This window comes from Odocoileus virginianus, chromosome 12, assembly GCF_023699985.2.
Source record: "Odocoileus virginianus isolate 20LAN1187 ecotype Illinois chromosome 12, Ovbor_1.2, whole genome shotgun sequence".
NCBI lineage: Eukaryota > Metazoa > Chordata > Mammalia > Artiodactyla > Cervidae > Odocoileus > Odocoileus virginianus.
In genome coordinates, this window is record NC_069685.1 from 6,687,086 (window position 1) to 6,711,268 (window position 24,183).

Here is a 24,183-nt window from a genome sequence, read left to right on the forward strand (position 1 = left end):
TCAGCATTACTCCCTGCAACCCCCAGTCGCCTTTTGCTTTGAAGTAGTGCTTCTCAAGTTTTGATGTGATTCATACACATGGATCACCAGATGGTATTGTTACAACGCTGGTTAGCTTATATAGGTCTGGGATGAGGCCTAAACTTGTCCTTCTAGTAAGGCTCAGGTAGTGTTGATGCTGCTTCTCTTACAAACACACTTGAGCAGCAAGGTTCTAAACTAGCATCGTTTAAGTGTAGCCATTAATCCAAATAAGTTGTGATAAAATTAATATGACTATTAAACCTCTGCTCTGCTCCTGGAGGCAGTTCTTCCTTGAATTTTTAAGTGATATGTGAAATTCCTTAGGTGAAGAAAAATTGTTTTTGTCTATGCAAAATGTTTCCTGTATCTAGTTGAAAATACTGAGACTTTGTTAATGATTTGCCTATTAAATGGAGAGAAGTAGGTGGAGAAAAGGGGACCATGAAAGCGAAATCTTTAGGAACCATGGCCATGTGAAGACAAATTAGAAATAAGGTACCTATGAAAATATAATATCTAAAGTGGAAAATATAATTAGTTAATAAAATATTTCCACATATTTAGCAACAATGTCTATACTTAGATATTCAGACATACTTAGATTTTTTTGGTACAATGATTATTTTCACTCAAAATATCATTCAAAGTACTTTTAAAGTCAAGATGTGCTAAAGAACTTGGTATACTATTTTTAGGGAGTTGTTTTAAAATCTTAATTAAGAGTCAGATGGTAAGCGTAACAAAACAAAAGCTATCATTTACTTTGTTACATGTCATTTCTGATTTTCACATTGAGTCAGCAATCATTTTCTCCCATTCATTCATTTGTATTTTCTTTTATTCATGAGGAAATTTGAGATCAAAGAAGTTAATTAATGAAAATTCAGAGGCTGTAAATTGGCAGAGTTGGAATTTGAATATAGTTTAACTAGTATTGCTATTCTGTTATAGGATACACTGTTAAACTTTATATCAATAATATAATTAAAATACTTAGAACCCATTACTTTGTATATGCCATTTTTTAAACCTCTCTACTTTCCTGAAAAGAGTACACTTGTAGAATTGAAAGTAGAAAACTACACTAGCAATGCTTCGCTGTACTCAAGAAGTATTAAATTCAGAAACTAGGAGAATACTCTGTCTCCCTCTATTTCCATGACTATAGAAGAAAATAAAGAAATAATTCAGTGTACTCCAGCACCATATGCTCTCCTTGTTCAGGACCACTTAATAGAATATGGTAAGCTTGGTTACAGCGGTCCAAATGTTTTGATCCCTGGTCTCCTCATTGCTATTTTCGTGAAGTTGGAAGTGAGAAGGTCAGATGGCAACAGTAAGAATAAATTACTGAGACTAATTGATACTAGGCACTCAAATGTTGTTTTTAACTTTGTAATGCAGACCCAAACTTGATGTTACACAACCTTTGACAAAAGTAGTTGAGAAGTTTTTTGCTGGGCTTTCCCCAAACTGGACGGAGTTGTACTGTATTCTCTCCCTCCCTCTTCACTGTGTTCCTTCTCTTTTTCCAACATTCGTTGCTCTCTCTGGGCACCTTTCTGATACTTTCCCTTTTCAATGCTGTGTGTAATAGCCATATGATAGGTACTTGAAGTTATTACTTAAGTTTGCTATTTTGTTCTTAATTTGCTCTCCCACCCTTGTGGAGACAAATACTTTTAGGGCTACCGATTTGGTTGGGATTGGAGATGATTACATGATATGAATCAATTCATAGTCAATTGTGTATTACCTAATTCTTTAAAATTCACAGTTACTATCTGAATAACTTGAGTTAACTGCCTGATAAGTGAGATGTTTATAGAGAGGTAATTTTGGATTGTATATTAATCACAACCTCCTTTTTGTCCCCTACCTTTTTAACTGTTTTAATGAAAGCCAGTAAAAGATAGACTTTATAAATAAATATTCCCTTTAATGCTATTCCCTCTGTCAGTCCCTATTACTGTCATGCTGTAATCATAAAAATTTTAAGAAAAACATGCTGGTTTCTAGTTTAACTATTGTACTTCACTGAAAATAGTAGAAGAACTAGTTGATGGCAATGTGATTTATTTTGTTTTCTTACACTTTTAAAATCTTTTCTTCCCTATCTTTTCCTTCATAAAAGATTATTTCAAGTAAATTATGTGAGATATAAGAAACAGTATAGTATTTCTTCAGGTTCTTGAATGGATCTCTTTTAGCAGTGGGCCCTAATAGAGTGGCTACCAGAGTCAGAAAACAAACAGTGGCTGAGAAAGTCCAGGGATATTTTAGGGATTTGCTGAAGGTGATCTGTTTCAAATAAAATCTTATGCAAGTCATATAGGTGGGTTTTGTCAGTTCCATAATCTTAAATACAATTTTTCTTAAATTGCAGTGTGTGCAGTGGCAGTAAGGAATTGCTTAGAGTGTCAGCAGCAGTCACAGCTGAGAAATAAAGGCGAAGCAGGAAAAAGCCAGAAAATGGCACACAGCCTGATTCCCACTGGGAAATCCGCAGCGAAGGTAGGCCTGCAGAATAATTAATTAAATAACAAAGCATTCTCTTTTATTTTACAGTTAAGATCTTAAATTTATTTGTTCATTTCAACATAAAGTTAAATAAATCTGACAGAAATCCTAAAATAGTTATTTTAGTCTGTGGACATAACCTTCAAATATTTGTGTTTGAGTATACAGTAAAGATTTGCTTATACTTAATCTTGCCTGCTTTTCCAAATGTTTACTTTCCTTGTGTCCATGATACTTTTCCCTTCTGATACGTCAGTGTGTGTTTCATGTACTTGGTGAGTTAGCATGCAGTCTCTTTTTGCTTTCATGGCTCCCTTCTCTACCCCCCACCTCCATCCTGGCACCCAGAAAAAGAAGAGAGGAGGAAAACAAGCTGGGAAAAGATGTTGTCGCCCATGGAGTAGTGTGTTATTTTCTAAAATATCTGTGTAACGTATGTTTATATGTTTTGTCTTTAAAATAGAGTCCAGTGGACATTGTAACTGGTGGTATATCTCCAGTGAGAGATTTTGACAGGCTCTTACAAGACATGGATATTAATCGACTTCGGGCAGTTGTCTTCAGAGACATAGTAAGTTTTTCTTTCACATATTCTCTTAGCTGATACATATTTCTTCCTAGGCCCAAAGTATTGAGAGTGAACACTTTTTGTGGTATAAAATCGTCAAGTAGAAATAAGAAGACTTAGATATCAGTTGTCTTGACAATGATTTTAGAATCTTCGAATATTAGCAGTATTATTTACATACATGGAGCTGATATTTCAGAGTATTGCTACTGATAACAACACCACATTATTGGATAGTAAGCATTATAAGTGCTTTATGTATTCTCATTAATTCCAGCAGCTTCCTGAGTTGTGCACTTTGTAATTCTAGTTTTATAAATGAGGAATTTGAAGAACAGAGAGCTCATGCAGCTTGTTAAGCTGATGGAGCTGGTAAATGATAGGATTCAAACCCATCAGTCAAACACCAGAACCTGTGCTTTGAAAGTTGTATATGATACAAAAGTACATGACTAAATGTTGTTTATGGTGTTTTAAGTATTTGAAAGGTGAAAGATAGGTTTGTTTTAGGTAATTTTGATACATAATATGGCAGAATTTCATATAGAAATTGTAACGTCATATAAAAAAGCATAAACATGAAAATTAAAATCATTTGTGATCCTCCTCACTTGCATTTGGAGTATTATCATTAATATTTACTGAACTCTTACTGTGTGTTGAGTATAGGCTGCTCTATACTACATATAAGTTTTTAAAAAATAAACTTTATAACTTTAGTTTTAATTTTCTCTTCTTTAGTGTTTTAGTCCACTCTTGATTCTTCATGAAGTATGCAATTTGTCAATAGTAGTTGTTATTAGCTATAGCTAATAGTCTTAAACACTTAATGCATATTAAGCATAGGACTGGATGATTGATAATGTATTATCTCATTTAATTTACAGAATACTCCTATGAGAAAGATAGCAGTATTAGCTTAAATTATCTACTTAAAACCGCAAGTAGTGATAGATAAAAGAGGATTAAGGGCCTAAGGAATCTGATTCTTGAAATTTTCATATTAACCATACTTCAAATTTTCATCTTAACTAACATCTGTATGTACTAAATTATGCTCGCTCTCTGGATCTCAGTTTTTTGCTTTTTGGTATCTGTATGATTCCTTTTATTGACAAAGCGTCACCTTTGTGCTTTTCAAAACCCACTGCCTGTGGTCTACCGCGGAGCCAGATACTGCTGCTTCCTTCTCTCCCCATGCTCTGTGAGCAGTTGTTGAGTCTGTTGCCCTATAATTTTGTATTTCCTGAAATGAATTTTAAAAATCTACAATAAGTGATGTAAGTCTTGGCTTTAAAATTTTTCTAATGACTATCCTATAGCATTTAAAATGAAATCAATACACCTCACCCTGGCTCTTATTATATCACAATATTTGGACAGAGAATTAGTGTGTCTCCTATGTCTACCATGTCATGTCTGAAAGTAACAAATAACTTTAATTTTTTTGTTAATTAGAAAAGTGATGTAGTCACCTTATAGGAATTTTAGAAAAGAAAAAACACCTTATTTCGCAGGCTACATCCAGAGCCTATTCTAGCATAAGCAAACTTTGAAGAAAAAGGAAATTACCTAAGACTGGGGATATAAATAAATCATTACCTAAAGGTTAAGAGCTAAGGTTTTTAATCACTCTAATCTTGAGTTCAGATTTGCTTTTGCATTTACTGTGTGCCCTTAGGTAAATTACTTAACTTCTGTAGGCCTCATCTTATGTATATGGGTTAATGACTGTAGCATTACAGTCTGACTCACAGTAAGTTTTTAATAAATGACAGCTACAGTTGAAAACAAATTTGTTTCAAGAGTTAGGTCTTAAACGTAAGGACCTATGCAATATTTCTTATTTGGGCATAAATCAGGCTTACACTGTATACTTCATACTGCAGTAACTAAACATTGAACAGGCTAATGGGGTAAATAAAGATTTAGATAGTATAAATAATTTATAAAACATTAAGAAGACCAAGCAGCTTATTTGCCTACATTTTCAATGTTGATACCATGGGTAGCAGTTATTGTAATAGAAGTTAGGATTATGTGGCAGAACATAGGAGTTTCTGGAGAAAAGGGTAGGTTAATTTAAGAAAGGAAAAATGAACATATATCTTTTCCATCAAGACTAATAAGGTGTTACACATGAACCTAAAAACTACCAAAGATTCTTGTCAGATTATAAATATGCCTAATAATCCTGTTAAGTGGTTATGTTCAGTACACTCTGAAATTTAATTTTTCTCTGAAATTGTGTGCAAAACTTTTGATAATCATTATTTGTTAACTTTAAAGTCTTATAGGTACCAGTTGTTTCCATTTACTTATCTCCTAGGCAACCATGTTCTCTGTTTTGTTTATCCTAAATTTATCTGCTACTTGAGTTTCAGAACAAATTTTAAGTTTTTTCTTTAGGTTCAAATGTATTTTGAAAAGTTATCAAAATTAGTGATGTGTGCAATTCCTTTGAAAATGTGGAATTTTATTAGGTGAGGTGGTCATTGATACATATAGGTGATCTGTAGAGCTGAAATGAAGCCTGAACCTCTTTAGAGATCAGCCTGGTTTGTGCTTTTCTTTCTCCAGACACTATATTAAAGTCCCGGACACTTGATTGTCTATATTACTTTAAAATACTCTTGAAAATTTCTTTAGCATCTAGCTCTGTTTCTGATCACTTTTAATAATCTCAAATGTTTGTCTTTTAAGAAAACTGTTATTCTGATTTTTATAAAACAATTTAATTCTTATAGTTGAAAGTAAAAATAATGGTTCATATATAATTATAGTTGTTATATGATTAATCTGATAAAGTATATTAGGATGTATCTCTTCAGATTGAGTTACTTAATGTAAAAACAATGAGCCAGAGTCTCTCTCCTGTTTAACAAGCATAAAACCTAACATATACAGGCATTTTTCCAAGAATTTTTGTTTAATCTTTGCTCAGGTGAATTCATTACTATTTTTTGTGTATATTGAAAGGTTCGTGAATATGTTTTGTATTTGAATGTTGTCTTGTAAAATAAGATTCAAATGTCTTACTTAGTAGTGGCATGATTAACTCCTTGTATTTCCTTCCCAGGAGGATAGCAAACAAGCACAGTTTTTAGCCTTGGCAGTTGTATACTTTATCTCTGTTCTTATGGTCTCGAAGTACAGAGACATTTTGGAACCCCAGAATGAAAGGCATAGCCAGTCTAGAGAAACTGGTAGTGAATGTGGAAATTTGTCACTCCCTGGTAAGTTTCTGTATTTTATTATCTGGCATCCAAAATTCAAGTAAAACATTACCTACTCACAGCAGTTAAAAATATTCATCCTGGAATTTAAATCCATTTATGTGTACCTTAATGAGAGCATGCAGTTATTTTTATTAATAATGAAGTATTTTAAGGACCCTGTAGTTAATTTCAACTGAGATATGATTTCTGTTTTAAGTGAGCCATCTAATTAAAAAATAAGTGAGAAAATGTTATGTTTTACAAATAAAGTATTAAACAGTTTTAACTCAGCATTTGTTGTGAAGAATAAATTATATTCTCTTCTGAGACATATTTGTTAACAAATAAGTGTAATAATTAGAGTTATATATAAAATTAGCTGCCAGTTATAGATGTATAGTTAGAGAAGCAGCTGGTGTAGGTGTAGAAGTCGCTCCTACCCGACAGAGGAGATTTATCTATTCCATCAATATTCATTTGGCACCTCTTAGCTACTTGTTCGTTACTGATGAGCAGAAGCAAAAAAATCCGCCCTCATGGAGCCTGTATTCCAGGAGAGGAAGTAGAAAATGAGTATATATAATAAGCAAATTGTATAGTATTTTAGAAGATGTTAAGTCTTAAGACAATAAAAATTGAATGGGGAAGTATATCAGGAATAACCAGGAGAAAGGGAGTGTGAATTTTCACTCTACGGAGAATGGGAAATTATTGGAGGGCTTTCAGTACAGGAGTTAGAATTGATGTATGTTATTAAAGAGTAGAACTTGGAATACTGTCCAGATTACATCCTGTAGGGCAAGAAAAAGCAGTGTTTTAGTTATGGACCACTGTGTTACAGATTACCTCAAAGCGAAAACTCCCAACTATTTTAGTCTTGTTATCATGATTCCATGAATTTGATTCAGATAAGGCACAGTGGTAATAATTCCTGCTCCAAATGATGTCTCTGGGGTTGGGAAGTCTTAGATAACTTTTCTACTCATTTATCTAGTGCTTCAGCTAGAATAGCTCTTAAGAGCTAGGGCTGACAGACTGAAATGACTAGACTGGGGTTGTGTGTGGGGAACCTTGCTACTTGTTTTCAGCTGAATTCCTTTGTTTTACTCTATTAGTCTGGAGGTCCTTTATCTCCTATGTGGAGGTCTCTCTACATGATCTTACCAGCAAGGTAGCCAGATTGCTTTCAGAGATGTCCAGGGATTCTGAGAATGCCCAAACTGTTAGATTTTAAAAATTGGGTACTGAACTGGCCCATTGTCACTTCTCCCACATGGGTGTAAGTAAGTCAGGCTCTGTGGAAAATTCTTCAAGAGATGGGAGTACCAGACCATCTGACCTGACTCCTGAGAGATCTGATGCAGGTCAAGAAGCGACAGTTAGAACTGGACATGGAACAACAGACTGGTTCCAAATAGGGAAAGGAGTACGTCAAGGCTGTATATTGTCACCCTGCTTATTAAACTTAAATGCAGAGTATATCATGAGAAACACTGGGCCAGATGAAGCACAAGCTGGAATCCAGATTGCTGGGAGAAATATCAATAACCTCAGATATGCAGGTGACACCACCTTTATGGCAGAAAGCGAAGAAGAACTGAAGAGCCTCTTGATGAAAATGAAAGAGGAGAGTGAAAAAGTTGGCTTAAAACTCAACATGCAGAAAACTAAGATCACGGCATCTGGTTCTATCACTTCATGGCAAATAGATGGGGAAACAATGGAAACAGTGGCTGACTGTTTTTGGGGCTCCAAAATCACTGCAGATGGTGACTGCAGCCATGAAATTAAAAGACACTTTCTCCTTGGAAGAAAAGTTATGACCAACCTAGACAGCTTATTATAAAGCAGAGACATTACCTTGGCAACAAAGGTCCATCTAGTCAAGGCTGTGGTTTTTCCAGTAGTCATGTATGGATGTGAGAGTTGGACTATAAAGAAAGCTGAGTGCCGAAAAGTTGATGCTTTTGAATTGTGGTGTTGGAGAAGACTCTTGAGAGTCCCTTGAACTGCAAGGAGCTCCACCCAGTCCGTCCTAAAGGAAATCAGTCCTGAGTATTCATATATATTCATATTTTGGAATATTCATTGGAAGGACTGATGCTGAAACTGAAACTCCAATTTGGCCTCCTGAAGCGAAGAACTGACTCATTGGAGAAGACCCTGATCCTGGGAAAGATTGAAGGCAGGAGGAGCAGGGGACGACAGAGGATGAGATGGTTTGATGGCCGACTCGATGGACATGAGTTTGAGTAAACTCAGGGAGTTGGTGATGGACAGGGTGGCCTGGCGTGCTGCAATCCGTGGGGTCACGAAGAGTCGCACATGACTGAGCAACTGAACTGAGCTGAAGTCAGGCCCAGCCCATACTCAGCAACTGCTCAAGGGGGTGAATACCAGGAGGCATGATCTATGGATCCATTAATTTAACAGTCTGACATAACCAGCTAGGAGTATATTGCAGTAATCTAGGCAAGAGGTGATTTGGGTATTGACCTGGGTGGTAACTGTAGGGCTAGTGAGAAGCAGTCAGATTTTAGATATATTCTGATGGTGAGAAAGCAGTATTTAAAAATATTAGGTGTGTGTATGTGAAAGATGGAAGGTAGTCAAGATTAATTATAAAGTGCAGTTGGATAGACTGAAGGTGAAACATACTCAGGCAAGGATAAGAAATTTACTTTTCGATATGTTGTGTTCGTGATGTCTTTTAGACATATAGAAGAAAATGTAGAGTAGGCAGTTACATAGAACAATCTTAATTTGATTGATTGAAATAGTGGTATTTAATACTTGGAGAGTGAATGAGACCATTAAGGATGTAAGTGTTGATAGAAAAAGTAAAAGGATTAAGAACTAAACTCCTCCACCTTAAGAAATAAGGGAGAAAGAGAAGTGAAGGAAGTAAAGAAGGAATCGTACATGAAAAGCTGGAAGAGTGTTACCAGCCTGGAAGGAGTAATCAGTTGCTGCTGTTATGTCACGAGCTGCTAGGTCGAGAATTGATTATTGGATTTAGCAAGACGGAGCATTTTTGTTGGAATGGAATCAATACCTGATTGGAGGGAATGAAAATCAAATAGAAAAGGTGATGTTCCTTGTGGAACTATATTTTAAAGATCATTGATTGAATCATTCATCCATATAGGATTGGTAACATGTTTTCTAGTAGAAACTGTGTTTGAGGTAGAGGTCTTGGGAATATCATCTGAAGAAATGCCGGTGTATAAGGCACAGAAGCCCATTCAGCAGATTGTGAGCAGTTTTGTGTTGTATGTGTATTATGGCATGAGTAGCAGGATATAAAGTTGGAGATGAATAGTCATCTGAAAAATACTTACTGGTGGACCTACTACTTGCCGGACATTGTTGTAGGCCCAGGTGTTGTCACTGGTGCTGGGAATGAAGTGTTAATGAAGACACATTCTCTACCCTGATGAAGTTTACCTCCTAGCAGACTTATATTATTGAAGAACCTTGAGTATGCCCGAAGGATTTTGGACTTTTTCTTACGGACCAGTGGCTTTCAACCTTGTGTTGCCACCCATTGGTGTGTCATGTTCAGTTTGGGGTTTTCTCAGATACTTTGTTAACCTGATTTGTTATTATTATTTTATTAAACTATTTCGTTATATGTATATTTATGCAGTACGTTTTATAGATTAGTTTGTTTTTAGCGTTTTAGAACATGCTGTATGTTTCATAATCTAAAACAGGAGTGAATGTACCTTTTTTAAATTATTTGTACGTATTTTTAATTTTTACTTTTCTTCTTTTCCTGGGTAAGATGTAGAAAACTCACCAGCAGCATTGAGCCCATTAACTCCAGCATCTATCGAAGAATCTGAAGGCACTTCCTCTGCTCAAAGGAGGGACTCAGGCCTTGGGGAAGAAACAGCTCCTGGGCTAGGCAGCCGTGCGGACGTGGCTGCTCCCCGAGCCCCTCCGAGTGTCCGTGCAGGCCCCGATGCCGTCACCGAGGCGCTCTGCACTCTTTCTTCAGAAGTCAGTCAATCTCAGGAAACCAGAAGCGACGGAGGAAATGAATTGGATAGCAAGGCTGCACCGTCAGTTCCAGTTTCAAAAAATGTCAACGTGAAGGACATTCTCCGAAGCTTAGTAAACATACCAGCAGATGGAGTCACTACCGATCCTGCCCTTCTGCCGCCAGCCTGCCTTGGGGCTCTCGGTGATCTCTCTGCTGAACAACCTGTGCAGTTCAGGTCCTTTGACAGGTACTATAAATAGTCTTTTGTTTTTGCATCTTATAAATGTATTCATTATAAGGGAGTTTAAAGATTAAGGAGGAATTTAAACTTTGCTAAATTTTGTAGCTTCAGCATTAAAAAGGGATGTTTTAATCTAGTTTTTAAAAATTATGATATTTTGTTGACTGGTTTGTATATCATTTCAAGTTTTTTATTAAATTTATTTATTTATTTTAATTGGAGGCTAATTACTTTACAATATTGTGGTGGTTTTTGCCATACAGTGACATGAATCCACCACGGGTGTACATGTGTTCCCCATCCCATCTCTCAGGGTCATCCCAGTGCACCACTGGAGCACCCCGTCTCCTGCATCGAACCTGGACTGGTGGTCTGTTTCACATGTGATAATATACATGTTTCAATGCTATTATCAACATAATCATTAAGATTGTTTGAGAATAATGTTAATGTTTTATTAGCAAGTTGTATATTAAATAATGTTTTTCTTGGTTGCAACTTAGAAATCACTGATTCTTCCAGATGTTTATCTTTCACTCCCCTGCTGTCAGTATGTGCCAGCCTTTGTGGAAAAAGTGGGAATCTGTGAATTCTGGCAGACTTAGGAATTCATCTAAGTGTTCAGTCTTGACAGCTTGAGAGAGCTAACTATAGATTCCTGACTTTGTTGGTTCTGTTGACCTGTGAAACCTTCGGCTAATTTGCTTGAGATTTTTTCTTTATGTTAAATTTATAGAAAATTTTCTGAAATTCTGTCTGTAAGACATATATGAGTTATTGAATTCTTTTTCAAAAGTCAACATTTTTATATAAAACAATCTCTACCTTATAGAAAAGTTGCCAATTAAAAGAAATTTTACTTTTCCTGAATCTGTTGAGGGGAAGTTGAGACAATACTCCATCCTTTTTGAATAGTTCATTGTGTTTTTTCTGCATATCCACAGTAAATTCATCACAATAAGGAAATTAAGATTGATATCATACTCCCTGCAAATCTTCAAACACATTTCAAGTTTCATTGATTTTCTCAGTAATGCTCTTTTTAGTAGGATTGAATTCAGAATTGTGTATTGTATTTTGTTGTATCTCTTTATTCTCTTTCGATTGAGAAGAATAGTTCCTTAGTCTTTGCTTAAATTTAATAGCCTCGACCCTTTAGAAGATGAGAGTCCAGCTGTTTTATAGAATGTCCCTCAGTTTAGTTTGTCTAATGTTTCTTCTAGATTTGATTCAATTTAAAGCGTCTTTGGGAGTAGTATCACAGAAGTGGCACAGTTTCTTCACTGTTGTGTTCTAACAAGTGGCAAACAGTTTTATCTTGTTACTGATGATATTCATTCAGATCACTTATTAAAGTGGTATTTTCTGGGTCTCTCCACTGTTAAGGTACTCCTTGGGAAGAGGTTCTGTAAAACTGTTATCATCCTCATCAGATGAATTCAGTACATTTAATATATGGCCTTATGGTTTCTTGTTTTGTAGAATGAAATATACTGTTCGTGTTTGTTTATCTTGATATTCAAATTGTCTCTTGTTTGGCCAGTGGGATTTCCTTCCAGTTGGCTTCTGTTTCGTTTTGACATATTTTCATCATAATTTCCTTCTGTCTGCTTGTTTATTTTGTTGTGCCTTCTCTGTATTTCATCTCATCTCTTGATTTTCTACTTCAGACTTGCTGGCACATTAGATATCCAAGCTGGTTAAAATTATTTATATAATTCAGGTGCTCTGAACACAGGGAATGTATAATTTTATGGGAAAATCTTTTTGCCATCATCCTCTATCATCTTGTTCCTTCTCCCTCTGTCTGAAGTTTAGATCAGTGTCCTAGAATGATAAGACTGATAGAGTCTAAATTCCAGGTAAATAGCATATTGGTATATATATGATGTGTTGTTATAGATAGTGGTTGCTAGAGTCAGATTTTTTTTCCCTTTTATTCCTTTCTTATTTTTTTTTTTTAAATTAGGCTTATAGGAGTTATATATTGATTCTGGAAATCAGACACAGCTGTGTGTGAGTTCTGGCTCAGTTACTTATTAGTGGATTTGGACAAATTACCTTATCCTCCTGAATCTCAGTTTCCTGTATGACTGTGTGATACTATATGGCTGTTAAAGCGAAAAAAAAAAGCAGAACGATATGTATTGGTGTGAAATGATATTGAATATATATTAATCTGTAGCACTTAGCATGAAGCAATCTAGAAGTTTAGAAGATAATGCCTCGTCTTAATGAGGGTGTATTGTGGAGGGCATCATGGAACAGTTTATTTGAGGGAACATTGGCAGTTAATTAAAATTCAAAATATGTAAACTTAATTATATCTCTAGAAGTTTATACAGGTGTATGCAAGTACAAAATGTTTTCTTCCTGTAAGAGGAATTTCATAATTAAGCTAATACCTGTTGAGCTTTTACACTGTGAAAGTGTTTTTAAAGCGCATTGTTTTAGATAGGCAGATAGGTGGGTAGATAGATACTGTTTTTGTTCTTATTTTACAGATGAAGAAACTGAGGCATAGGGAATGTGAAAAACAGCTTAAGCTCTTGTGCTAATAAGTGGTGGAGATGAGATTTGAGCCACAGCCGGTGGAGTCTATGCCCTGTCATTTGGCAGTGCTATGCAAACGTAGTTGCAAATGAAGAACTGATTACACGTGTTGTTTCCTGTGCAGCACGTGTATGTTTGTTTCCTGTGTATGCATGCATGTTTCCTATGCAAGGACGGGGAATACTCTGCAGCCACTGATGAGAGAAAAGCACAACACTATGTACTGATGTAAAATGATGTTGAAGATATATTATTAAATGAAAAAGCAGAGTACAGTTTAGTTTGCGATTTAATGCTCTTAAAAAAAAATTTATGTTTCTGTATGTCTCAAACAGTATATGACAAACTGCAATGACTATATTTTGAGGTGTAAATGATTAGGTTTTTTAAAAAATTGACAGTATTTATAGACTTGTTTAAATTTGTATTAATCTTAGATTAAGTAATGAGAAAAACTTGAGGGTAGGTTTTTACATTTAATGTATATTACTAATATAATCAAAGTTGTTTCCTTATAAATTCCCCAGTTTTCATGTGTTTTGGCATTTATTTCTTTTAAAACAGTGTAAAAGTTTTCTATGCCTTCATGATACCCTCAGTGAGTAGGTTATGAACTTATTTAGGAAACTGCAAAGGGAATACATTTTTAGGGATTTATTAAAATAGAAAATAAAGGGGAATTTGGCAATACTATTTTTCAGGAGGCTGTTTGGAGCTTACATGTCTGGTATGCATTTAACATATTGTCTGATGGCAAGCAAACTGCTCTGTTTTCCCCTCTCTTTTTCATAGCAACAGACACCTTTTGAAAAACTTTTCGTGCAGCTTTAGACCAAAGGAGTATCTTTGAGAATTTCAAAGCATCCCTCTGATCATGTATTTATCTCTGGAATGCTGTGTCAGAAATCACAACTCTCCTCATATCTTAAGCATTATCAACTTCCAAGCAATAGCTGGAAAGTTTAGAGTAACAGCTCCATGAGTGGAACCTTGCTGACGGGCTGCCAGGTTGTGGGCCTTTGTGGATGGCAAGGTGTTGTGTTCATTCCCAGGCCAAAATTCCTGCTCTTATCTCATCAGAGATCCTCTCTGGTGATTAGTGGATGCCAGGGGTTTATCTTGATACAGTTCAAGGGCTTCGTCTGGCTTTTCAGCTAGATCCTTAGGGACTAAAGTACTTGGCTTAAAATGCTCTTCTCCTTTAGTGAACTATTTGCATGTTAAAGAAAATAGTGTTTCTGAGAAAGTTTATGATACTTCAAACTGACACAGTTCTGAAATGGAACTTCTGAACCTTAGTGATCTGGAGGAAAATGTTGCTCTCTCTTTGTTGTTACTCAATAAAAAGAAATCTTAAAAAAAAGTCTCCCTAGTTCAGGCAAGAAAGAGAAAAGTCAGCAGTGTTTGTACTTTCTATCTTTGGGGGCTTAGGAAAGTTACTTCATTCTCTCATTTGTAAAATGGTGCTAATAATATGAAGTGCTTACCTTACAGGTTGTTAGTATAAATAATTCCCTCATGGTGGTGGTAGTTTGTGGTAAATGTAAGTAACATAATTCATATATGTCCTCAGCATAGTGCTTTACAGATACTAACTATTAAAGTTGGTGAGTGTAAAGAAAAAAAGCTATAATATGTGGAATTTTATACTTTAATATTTTGTTGTAAGTTGAAAGTTAGGAAAAACAGCTTGCATAATTAAAAGACTTATCTGTCTTTTGATTTTTTTATGCCAAAAGTTTGAAGTGCTTTTTCTTAAAATTGATGGCAGATATCAAAAATTCAGTCATGGATTTCAATTTAAGTACAACCTTAAGCTGTAGCATGAAATTGATACCATTTTATTAAAATTTTAAGACAGGCTTTACTAATCCATTTGCTCAGAGGTAAAGAATCTGCTTGTCAAGCAGGAGATACAGGTTCGATCTGTAGGTCGGGAAGATCCCTTAGAGAAGGACGTGGCAACCCACTCCAGTATTCTTGCCTGGGAAGTCACATGGACGGAGGACCCTGGCGGGCTGCAGCCCATGGGGTCACAAAAGAGTTGGACACAACTTAGCAACTAAACACCAACATTACTAACAGTTTAGATTTACACTTTTACACATGATAAGTGTGGTAGCTTAAATAAACCCCTGTGTTGAAGATTTTAGTCTTTTACACAGAAAATTTATAATTTATAGTTTATAATAATAAAAACAGTAAAGGGAGTGAAAATATCATGAAATTTGCCTCCTACTTAATGTCCTTCTAAGTAAATCTATGTGACTGAATTTTCTTTGTTTTTATGTGGCCCAAAGCTAAATCATTATTATGTTACTTTCTCAGAGGTGATTTGAAACCATCATTGAATATGGAAATTGATTAATTCTATTTTTCTGTTATGTTTACTAAAGAATGTGCTGACGAATGCGGTTTTTCTGTTTCTGAGCAGATACATTTTTGTATTTTAGTAGGAGTACATATGTATTAATAACTTTATGTCTTGGAAATCTTTATTCCTATTGCTTATAGATTATAATATAGAATTATGTTTAAATGTCAATATAATTGTGGTTATGGTCACACAATTTTTGAAAATTCTAAAAACCATTTAATTTTATACTGTATATGAATAAATTGTATGGAAGGTGAATTCTATCTCAATAAAACTTAAAGGTCACTATGAGAAACTGGTTCAAATTAGAGGCCCTTGTTTAGATAAATCTAGAATTGTGGGGCAGTTCTGTCATCTACCTTGACAAATTACTTTTCCTTTCTGAACTTTTTCAGTTTTTTAAATGAAAGTAATAAGTATGTTAGGTTTATTTTGTGAATTGAGTAGTAATTCTTGACATATTATCAGTGCTTCATCTTAGCATTCATTAATGATTCATTAAGATAGGATCATGTATGTATTTATTAAGTTTATATAATTGGATCATGCGAGAGCACAAAGAATAGTGAACATTGACTTGGCTGTCTGGGGACACTTAACTGTTGAGCAGTTTTGAAAGGTGCGAAGGAAGACTGCTGGCATACAGACTAAGCGGAAGGAATCTTGGTCGAGAAATAGCACGTACAGAGGACTGGAGTTGTGAAATAATGTACATGCTTAGTTCAAGAGCCGTAAGAGCATATTGCAGAAGTCTGTAAGGAATGAGTGCTAGTTAGATGTAAATTCAAATAGGAAGTCACACTTCAGATGTGTCTGGAATGAGAATGTGTGAAAGATATTGGACAATAAATATTTACTGAACTAAGTGATAGCTCTTATTCATGATTGAACACATTATTAATGGCCCTTGTTTGAAGGAACAGAAATGAAGTCAGGTTCTTTTGTTATCTGTTATTAACTGTGCCATCTTGGACAAATAGAGATTGTGTGTATTATGGTACATCTGTAGTAAATTTTTTGTTACTATCTTTTCATCATTTTGTTAAATATACAGAGAAGTTCAAAGTATTGAACAGTGAACATCTAGTGATCCATCACTGAAATTCTGCAATTAGCCTTTATTTGTTTACTTCATTGTACAGTTCTCCACATAACCATCTCTGTATCCATCAGAGTTACATTTTATGCATTTCAAAATAAGTTGCAGGCATAAGATCACTTCAGTCTTAAACGGTTAAGGCACATAGATCTCTAACCAGAGACCAGTACAGTTTTTTAAGGTAAAGTGTACATACCGTGATAGGCACAACTCTTTTAAGAGTGCCATTTTATGAGTTTTGACAAATTAAACACCTGTGTAACCTAAATTTCCAGTCAAGTTACCCTCAGTCTTGAAAGTTCCTTAGTGCTCCTTCCTAGCTAGTGCCTGTCCCACCCTCCACAGGCAATTATTGTTCTGTATTTTTTTAAACAATAGATTAAGTTTGCCTTTTCTAGAACTTCATGTAAAAGGAAATACAAAATATGTGTTCCTCTGTATAAGGCTTCCTTCACTCAACATAATGCTTTTGAGATTCATACATGTTATGTTAATCAATCAGTAGTTTATTTCTTTTTATTACTATTATTCCATTCTATATGTATACCACCAAATTTTAATTCCTTTTTCTGCTTAAAGATTCTGGGCTATTTCCAGTTTTGGTTGTTATCAATAAAGCATTTCTTAATGTTATTGTGTCTGTTCTTTGTAGACTTAATTATCGTGAGGAAATTTCTAAGAGTAGATTTGCTGGTACAATAGGGTAGGCTTGTGGCTTAAATTTCAAATATAGAAAAAATGGTTTCTCTTTTCTAAATACTAAATTCTGTTGCTCCTATCAGCACTTGGCTCTTGTATGAGTAAACTAGATCTTGCTAGTAGTTTCTTTTGTGAACAAATGTCAGAGTAAATCCTCCATGTTCGCCCCTCTCCCGTCAGAATGGCTTGCTAGTAAATAAATAGCTACAGATTTTCTTAAACAATGGGCTTGTAAAGTTTTGCCTGTAGCAGGTAATGCACAAAGTACATTTTGTATTGTTTTGTGAATGCACTACCTGCACACACACACACACCCACACCCACACACTTGCACACAGGCAGAGAGGGGATTGTCCACTCCCCCTAAAGTCAGTAATCTTCCTGTGACATAAGCTACCATGACTTAAGCACAGCGTTTTGGACTGAGGGCTCAGGTGGCTGTTGCTTCTATTTTTTAGTGTATAGTTAACATTGGCAGTCACCCTTATAATGATGTGACACCAGCTACCCCCAAGAACATTGAGCGCGCCGTGCCTAGCACAGGAGAACTTGATTTAATTGGCGACACTGTTTGCTGTCACGTGATAGGCATTGAAGTAAAACAGAACCTATTTCACTTTGTGTTATCTCTTTCTGATGTAGCAGCAGAAACAAAATGTATTTTTAAAGTATTGGAATTATATAATTTTCACTTCTGAATGCATTTATTGGGATCAAGTATCTAAGTAACTTTATTTCGAAACTGAATAAAGCTGTTAAGGGAATACTTGAAGCTTGCAGTTACAATATTGTCAACAAAAGATGTGATTAAATAAATTGAATGTTGAAGACTTTAGGCTTATGGTTAACACCAGGTAATTAAAAGTAAGCACTGCTGTGGGAGTGCATTATATATCAGCTGTCCTCTTTACCTCATTAACTAGGTTTTTGCATGTTTATGGCGCTAACTTCAATTAAAAGTGCCTTTTACGTTATGCCTAATAAGGTCTTTTAGTTACTATTTTGGCATAAAGTATTACCCTCTAATTGAAATTGGTATATCATAAATACCTGTGTTTAAATAATACAGAGATGAACAAATTTGATTAGTTGATATTTTTACATCTAGCTTTAATGCTATGCATTGTTTTTTCTATGTAATATTATTACAAGATAGTCTTTGAGGGTTGAAAAGTAAAAATCTGATTGTATACATGTTTAAAAATTGTTAATATCTGCATTTTCTTACTTTAAGATTTCTAAGGTTTTATCATTTCAACTTACTGGTGCTTTAAAATTCTTGTAGAAATCTGTTGAGTTTTCTGCTTCACTTCTGAGGTTGAGAAAAAGTTACTTCACATGAATGCCATATTTCTTTTTTGTATATACCTCTGGTTATATTTTAAGTTGGATAATTAAAGATGATTCTAAATTTAAAGAATATAGTAAATATAAGTTTAAATGTTAACATGTTATTATATTTTCATAAAACATTATCTTGATTCTAAAAAGTAAAGAATAATCTAATGTTCATACCATTGAAGTGATTTCTTATTGAGAATATTTTCTAAATTGTAAATCAAAATAGAGATATAAGGTAGAAAGAAGTTGGTTTCCTATTTTCTGTTTTGAAATTTATGTAATTTTGCAGTCTTCTGTATTTTAAAATCTATTTGTTTTCTCTATTACAGAAGTGTCATCGTTGCAACAAAAAAATCAGCAGTCTTACCTTCCACACTTACAGGTATACCTACCAATGCTGTTAGTGTGGTTTCTTCAGTAGATTCAGCTCAAGCCTCAGATGTGGGGGGAGAATCACCTGGTGAGTTTTTTACCAGTGATTACAACATGAATCTTAATCCCATTTTAGCAAAGTTTAGAATTGTTGATTAAGTAAAAAGTTTTGTAAGGCATGTTTTAAATGATTATACTTTTGTAGTATGATGTTGATTATTAAATGATTTTCTGAATAAATTTGAGTAATATGAAATAAATTAAATCAAGGATTTCAGTACTTTCCCCACTTAAACATAGTAGTGTGTGATGAATTGGATGCCGCTGATTGGGTGGATGAATGAATGACAGATTTATTAAAATACTTTTTTCCTCTCCCTGCGCTTGTGATGTGTATAGGTAGTGGTTAGTATGAGAGAGTTTTGGTGAAATTTGGTCTTTGAGTCTGTTTATCAGTTGCCAGATGTTCATGTGGGATCCAGTACTTTGCTGTCTCTTGCATAGTGTCTGAATCAGATACTTGGGAAGGGAATGCTGCCCTTGAGTCTGTCGTCATTCAGGCGTTAGTTCAGTAACTCTTACTGAAGTTTGATTTTTGTCCCATCTCTCTTTCTGTTTTCTTTCCAAAGTCTGGGATGCAAGATCTTAAATCCGAGCTGTTGAGAAACTTAGTGATCATACCAGGTGAACTTGAAGGCTATGTGATATTAAAAAGACCAAGTTATTGGGTAGGAAATGGCAGTCCACTCCAGTATTGTTGCCTGAAAAAGTCTACAGACGGAGGAGCCTGGCAGGCTACAGTCCATGGGTAGCAAAGAGTCCACACAGCTGATCACAAACAAGGGCCCACCTTAATCCAGGCTGATCTCATCTCAGAATCCACAATCAAACGCACAAAGATCATTTTTCCAAGTGAGGTCCTCTTTGTAGGTTCTGGGGGTTACAACTTGGGCATACCTTTGGGGCTGCTGTTAAACCTGCTTCAGTCTGTAAGAAAAAAAAAGACCAAGTTAAAACAAGGGATATTATTTTATATAAGTAGTATTTTTCTGTGTTGTGCTATTGCCTTAAAAAACCCAAAACTAAAAAACTAGAAAAAAAATTAATCCCCCAAAGGATTTATTCTTTCTTGTTACTCTAGGATAAGATTAATGAAAAGAAGGAATTTTGAAAGAATGAGTAGGTGGGCTGTATTAAAATCAGAAATAGTTTTTTCCCCTCATCTTCTGGGATATTTCAGTCCTCCTATCCACTGTTCTACTTTTATTTGGTAAACATGTATATCTCAGAGAGTTTTGCTTTGAACTTGATATTTCTACTAGCCAACTGTTAGGAGCATTTTATTTTTCCTTTCTATGTACTACACAGCTTGTGTTCTAGAAACAAAGACTAAAATTGTTTATTGTCCCTGTTTTTCCCCCCCTTTCATTGTAGTTATTTTACTTGTGTCAACAGAAACATTTTTTCAAAATTTTAAATGTGATTCATTCTTTACAACTTTCTTGGTGTTGAGTGATAGTAGAAAACGTTCACAGTAGGTTAAATAAAATATTCCATGCAACACTTTACATGCTGTGTATTAGTAAATATTTGAAGTATGTATATATTTTTCATATATAAAAAGCAAGGAAATCTACACTGAAGTTACAGGATTATTCCCATGAATTACTGGAAATTTTGATTTTTGAAATTTTTAAGTTTAGTATATTTTTCAAAAATTTATCAGTAATCCTATATTATTTTTATAGTTAGGAAAAATAGTTGTAGAAAAATGTTTATAAGGAAACTAAAAGCTACAATGGTAGTAGACAGCCTTGTGCTGTCTCGTTTTTTGTTTTATTAAAACATTTAAGCAAAGTAATAGACCTTATTTTTTAGATGTTTTAGTTTATAGGAATGGAAGGTAGATAGTTCCCATATTATACCTTCTCAGTTTTACCCCCTCTTCATTCCTGTGTCATTAATATCTTGCAGTAGTGTTGTATATGTATATATTTTTTCATCATTCATTGTCTTAGAAACTATAAAGGAAAATAAGTATAGTACTCTAGTAGAATTTCCTTCTTCTTTATTGTTCCATTATACTCGATGTGTTTTGTTTTTTTATTTTGGAGAAGAAGCAATTTGGTGATCTATTTTGGACCGGTTATGCAAATTTCTGTTCTTTCACCTCCATCCAAAAGCTTTAAAAAGGATCAACTGTGATTTTTCTAGACCAGCCCCTGTTGGGAAAAAGGCAGATGTTACTAACATCTATGAAACTTTCTGCCATCTTTTAAATTCAGTAATATTAGTTTCTGGTAACTTCCTAGACCATATGTAGTAAGTTCAGTATTTTCATCTTATTTTGAATACAGTGCCCTTTAATTTCAGTTTATGGGACAAATTAAATAGGATCTGAGTTTTAAAAATTTGTGCAGTCTTTGTCTGACTTAAATAAAGACAAAAAATGTTAAATAAAAAAATAATTAACAGTGATACAACAGAACGAAAAAAATTCCTGCAGTCTTCAGAAGAGATAAATAGAAAGAAAGCTGGGATATGGGTAATATTTAATATAAATAGAAAAAGGCTGAGTTATAGGTAATATTTGATAGGAAGGGGGCTCCCCAGGTGGCACAAGTGGTAAAGAATCCACCTGCCAGTGAGCCCTGAGACAGGAAGCTCCCCTGGAGGAGGAAATGGCAACCCACTCCAGTACTCTTGCCTGGAGAACCCCATGGACAGAGCAGCGTGGTGTGCTGCAGTCAATGGGATTGCAGAGTCGGACACGACTGAGAACACACATGCTAGTTTGCTATTTAATATAAAACCGTATGATAAATTTTTTTCTGAGGCCATTTTCCAGTAGTCATTATAATCTAAAATACTCACCCTGAAGAACCATATGCAGAGTTACAGAATAATTTTCTGTCTTGAAGGCTGTTGTAATTGTTGGATGCTGCTGCTATTCAGTTGCTCAATTGTGTTTGACTCTGCAGCCCAATGGAGTGCAAGCTTCTCTGTTCTTCACCATCTTGCAGAGTTTGCTCAAACTCATGTTCATTGACTTGGTGATGCCATCTGACCATGTCATCCTCTGTTGCCCCTTCTCATCCTGCCCTCAGTCTCTCCCAGCATCAGGATCTTTCCCAGTGAGTTGGCTCTTCACATCAGGTGGCCAAAGTATTGGAGCTTCAGTGTCAGTCCTTTGAAGAAATATTTAGGGTTGATTTCCTTTAGGATTGACTGATTTGACCTTCATGCAGTCCAAGGGACTCTCAAGAGTCTTCTCCAGCATCACAATTCGACAGCATCAATCCTTCAGTGCTCAGTCTTCTTTATGGACCAACTCTCACATCCATACATGACTACTGGAAAAACCAGAATGTTGACTGTATGGACCTTTGTTGGCAGAAAGATGTCTCTGCTTTTTCATATGCTGTCTTAAGTTTGTCGTAACTTTGCTTCCAAGGAGCAAGGGTCTTTTAATTTCATGGCTGCAGTCACCATCCACAGTGATTTTGGAGTCCAAGAAAATAAAACTTGTCACTGCTTCCACTTTTTCCCCCTTCTATTTGCCATAAAGTGATGAAACGGATGCCATGGTTTTTTGAGTGTTGAGTTTTAAGCCAGCCTTTTCACTCTCCTCTTTCATCCTCATCAAGAGGCTCTTTAGTTCTTCTTCACTTTCTGCCATTAGGGTATATCATCTGGATATATCAGAGGTTATTATTTCTTCCAGCAGTCTTGATTCCAACTTGTGCTTTATCCATCCTTGTATTCCACTTGATGTACCCTGCATAGAAGTTAAATAAGTAAATAATTAGGGTGACAATATATAGCCTTGATGTACTTCTTTCCCAATTTTGAACCAGTCTGTTGTTCCATGTTCAGTTCTAACTGTTGCTTCTTGACCTTCATACAGATTTTTTCAGCAGACAGTTAAGGTGGTCTGATATTCCCATCTCTTTAAGAATTTTCCACAGTTTGTTGTGATCCACACAAAGGCTTTAGTTAGTGAAGCACTCTGCATCCAGGTCATAATTTACCAGTTTCCCTCCACTTATTTAAATTTTGTATAGTTTATGGTGGTAGTATTTCCCAAATAGTTTCCACTGTCTTCCATTTCAGGGTAGATTTTAGAGGAGTTTCCTTTTTCTCTCTAGCTCCCATTATTTAAAAAATTAATTCGTTCTGTTTTAAGTCATTGTAAGTTGTTTTTATGATGGGTCTTTAGTTTTGTCACTTGTTTTGATATCTTTTTCTTCTTCCTTTGCCACTAGGCTCCTGTTGTCCCTTAGGCGGTATCTTGATTTTAGTTTGTTGCTTCTATCCCAGTCCATTGATTGCTGCCCTGAGCATTATTGCTTTAAGAAGTCCTGTTTCTGACTCTCCTACAGCCTTGCTTTTCATGCTTTTGCCTACCGTGCTTCCTTTGTCTGTTCTCTTTTCACCTGGAATCCAGTCAAATAAAGAGTTATCTCTGCTGTTAATAATTTTAGTTGATAGATTTTTTTGTTTTCCTTTTGGTAGATCTCTTGATTTAAGTTATTTGCCATTAAAAAGTAGGCTATATACTATATATTCAATCTTATTATCCTTCTGGTTCAAACAGTATTTGGGGAAAATGATTTGTGAATGAATTATTTGTTATTTTGATTATGTGCTGGGCTGGGCAGTTTATTCTTGTAAATCTGAGCAAGTTAGGTGTAAGTCTTGGGTTTGATCATGGATTATTTTCTTTATTTGAAAGTATAGTTAATATCTGTCCCTGTAGACAATAAACTTTTGTGCTTTGGGATGACTTCAGTTCTCAATTTTATACCGAGTCACCAACAAAAAATGAACCGTTAATATTCAATAATAGTTATTAGTTAATAAAAATATGCTTGATGGTACATTAGCAAAAATGGGAATTTCCTTGAAAGAAATCATGGGACTAGAAAGCATAAAACATGAGTTTTGTACCAGAAAAGTTTAAACTGTTTAGAAATTTTGATGTAAAATGTGATTGCTGTGTTTTACATGTGGCACAATTAAAGAGAAACTAGGACTGGACCCCGGAAAAAGAATTAGAGCACGTCAGCTTATGTGAGGCCAGAGACTTACCTGTTAAACAGTGCCTCAAAATAATTCTGTGAAAAATAAAGTTGTCAATAAATTTTAAAGCAGTGTACGTTATTCAAATGATGATCAGTGTT

At 35.0% G+C, this 24,183-nt stretch overlaps 1 protein-coding gene across 5 annotated transcripts in view; it reads left to right on the forward strand.

Annotated features, from left to right (window-relative positions):
• The window catches only part of LRBA (LPS responsive beige-like anchor protein), a 720,084-nt gene that overhangs the window by 164,959 nt on the left and 530,942 nt on the right, over positions 1-24,183 (forward strand). For all 5 annotated transcript variants that reach the window (XM_070474768.1, XM_070474770.1, XM_070474771.1 and 2 more), the window contains exons 27-31: positions 2,411-2,538; positions 3,008-3,115; positions 6,192-6,348; positions 10,118-10,565; positions 18,958-19,088. In XM_070474768.1, the coding sequence (XP_070330869.1) occupies positions 2,411-2,538; positions 3,008-3,115; positions 6,192-6,348; positions 10,118-10,565; positions 18,958-19,088 (972 nt within the window). The remainder of the gene's footprint in view (positions 1-2,410; positions 2,539-3,007; positions 3,116-6,191; positions 6,349-10,117; positions 10,566-18,957; positions 19,089-24,183) is intronic.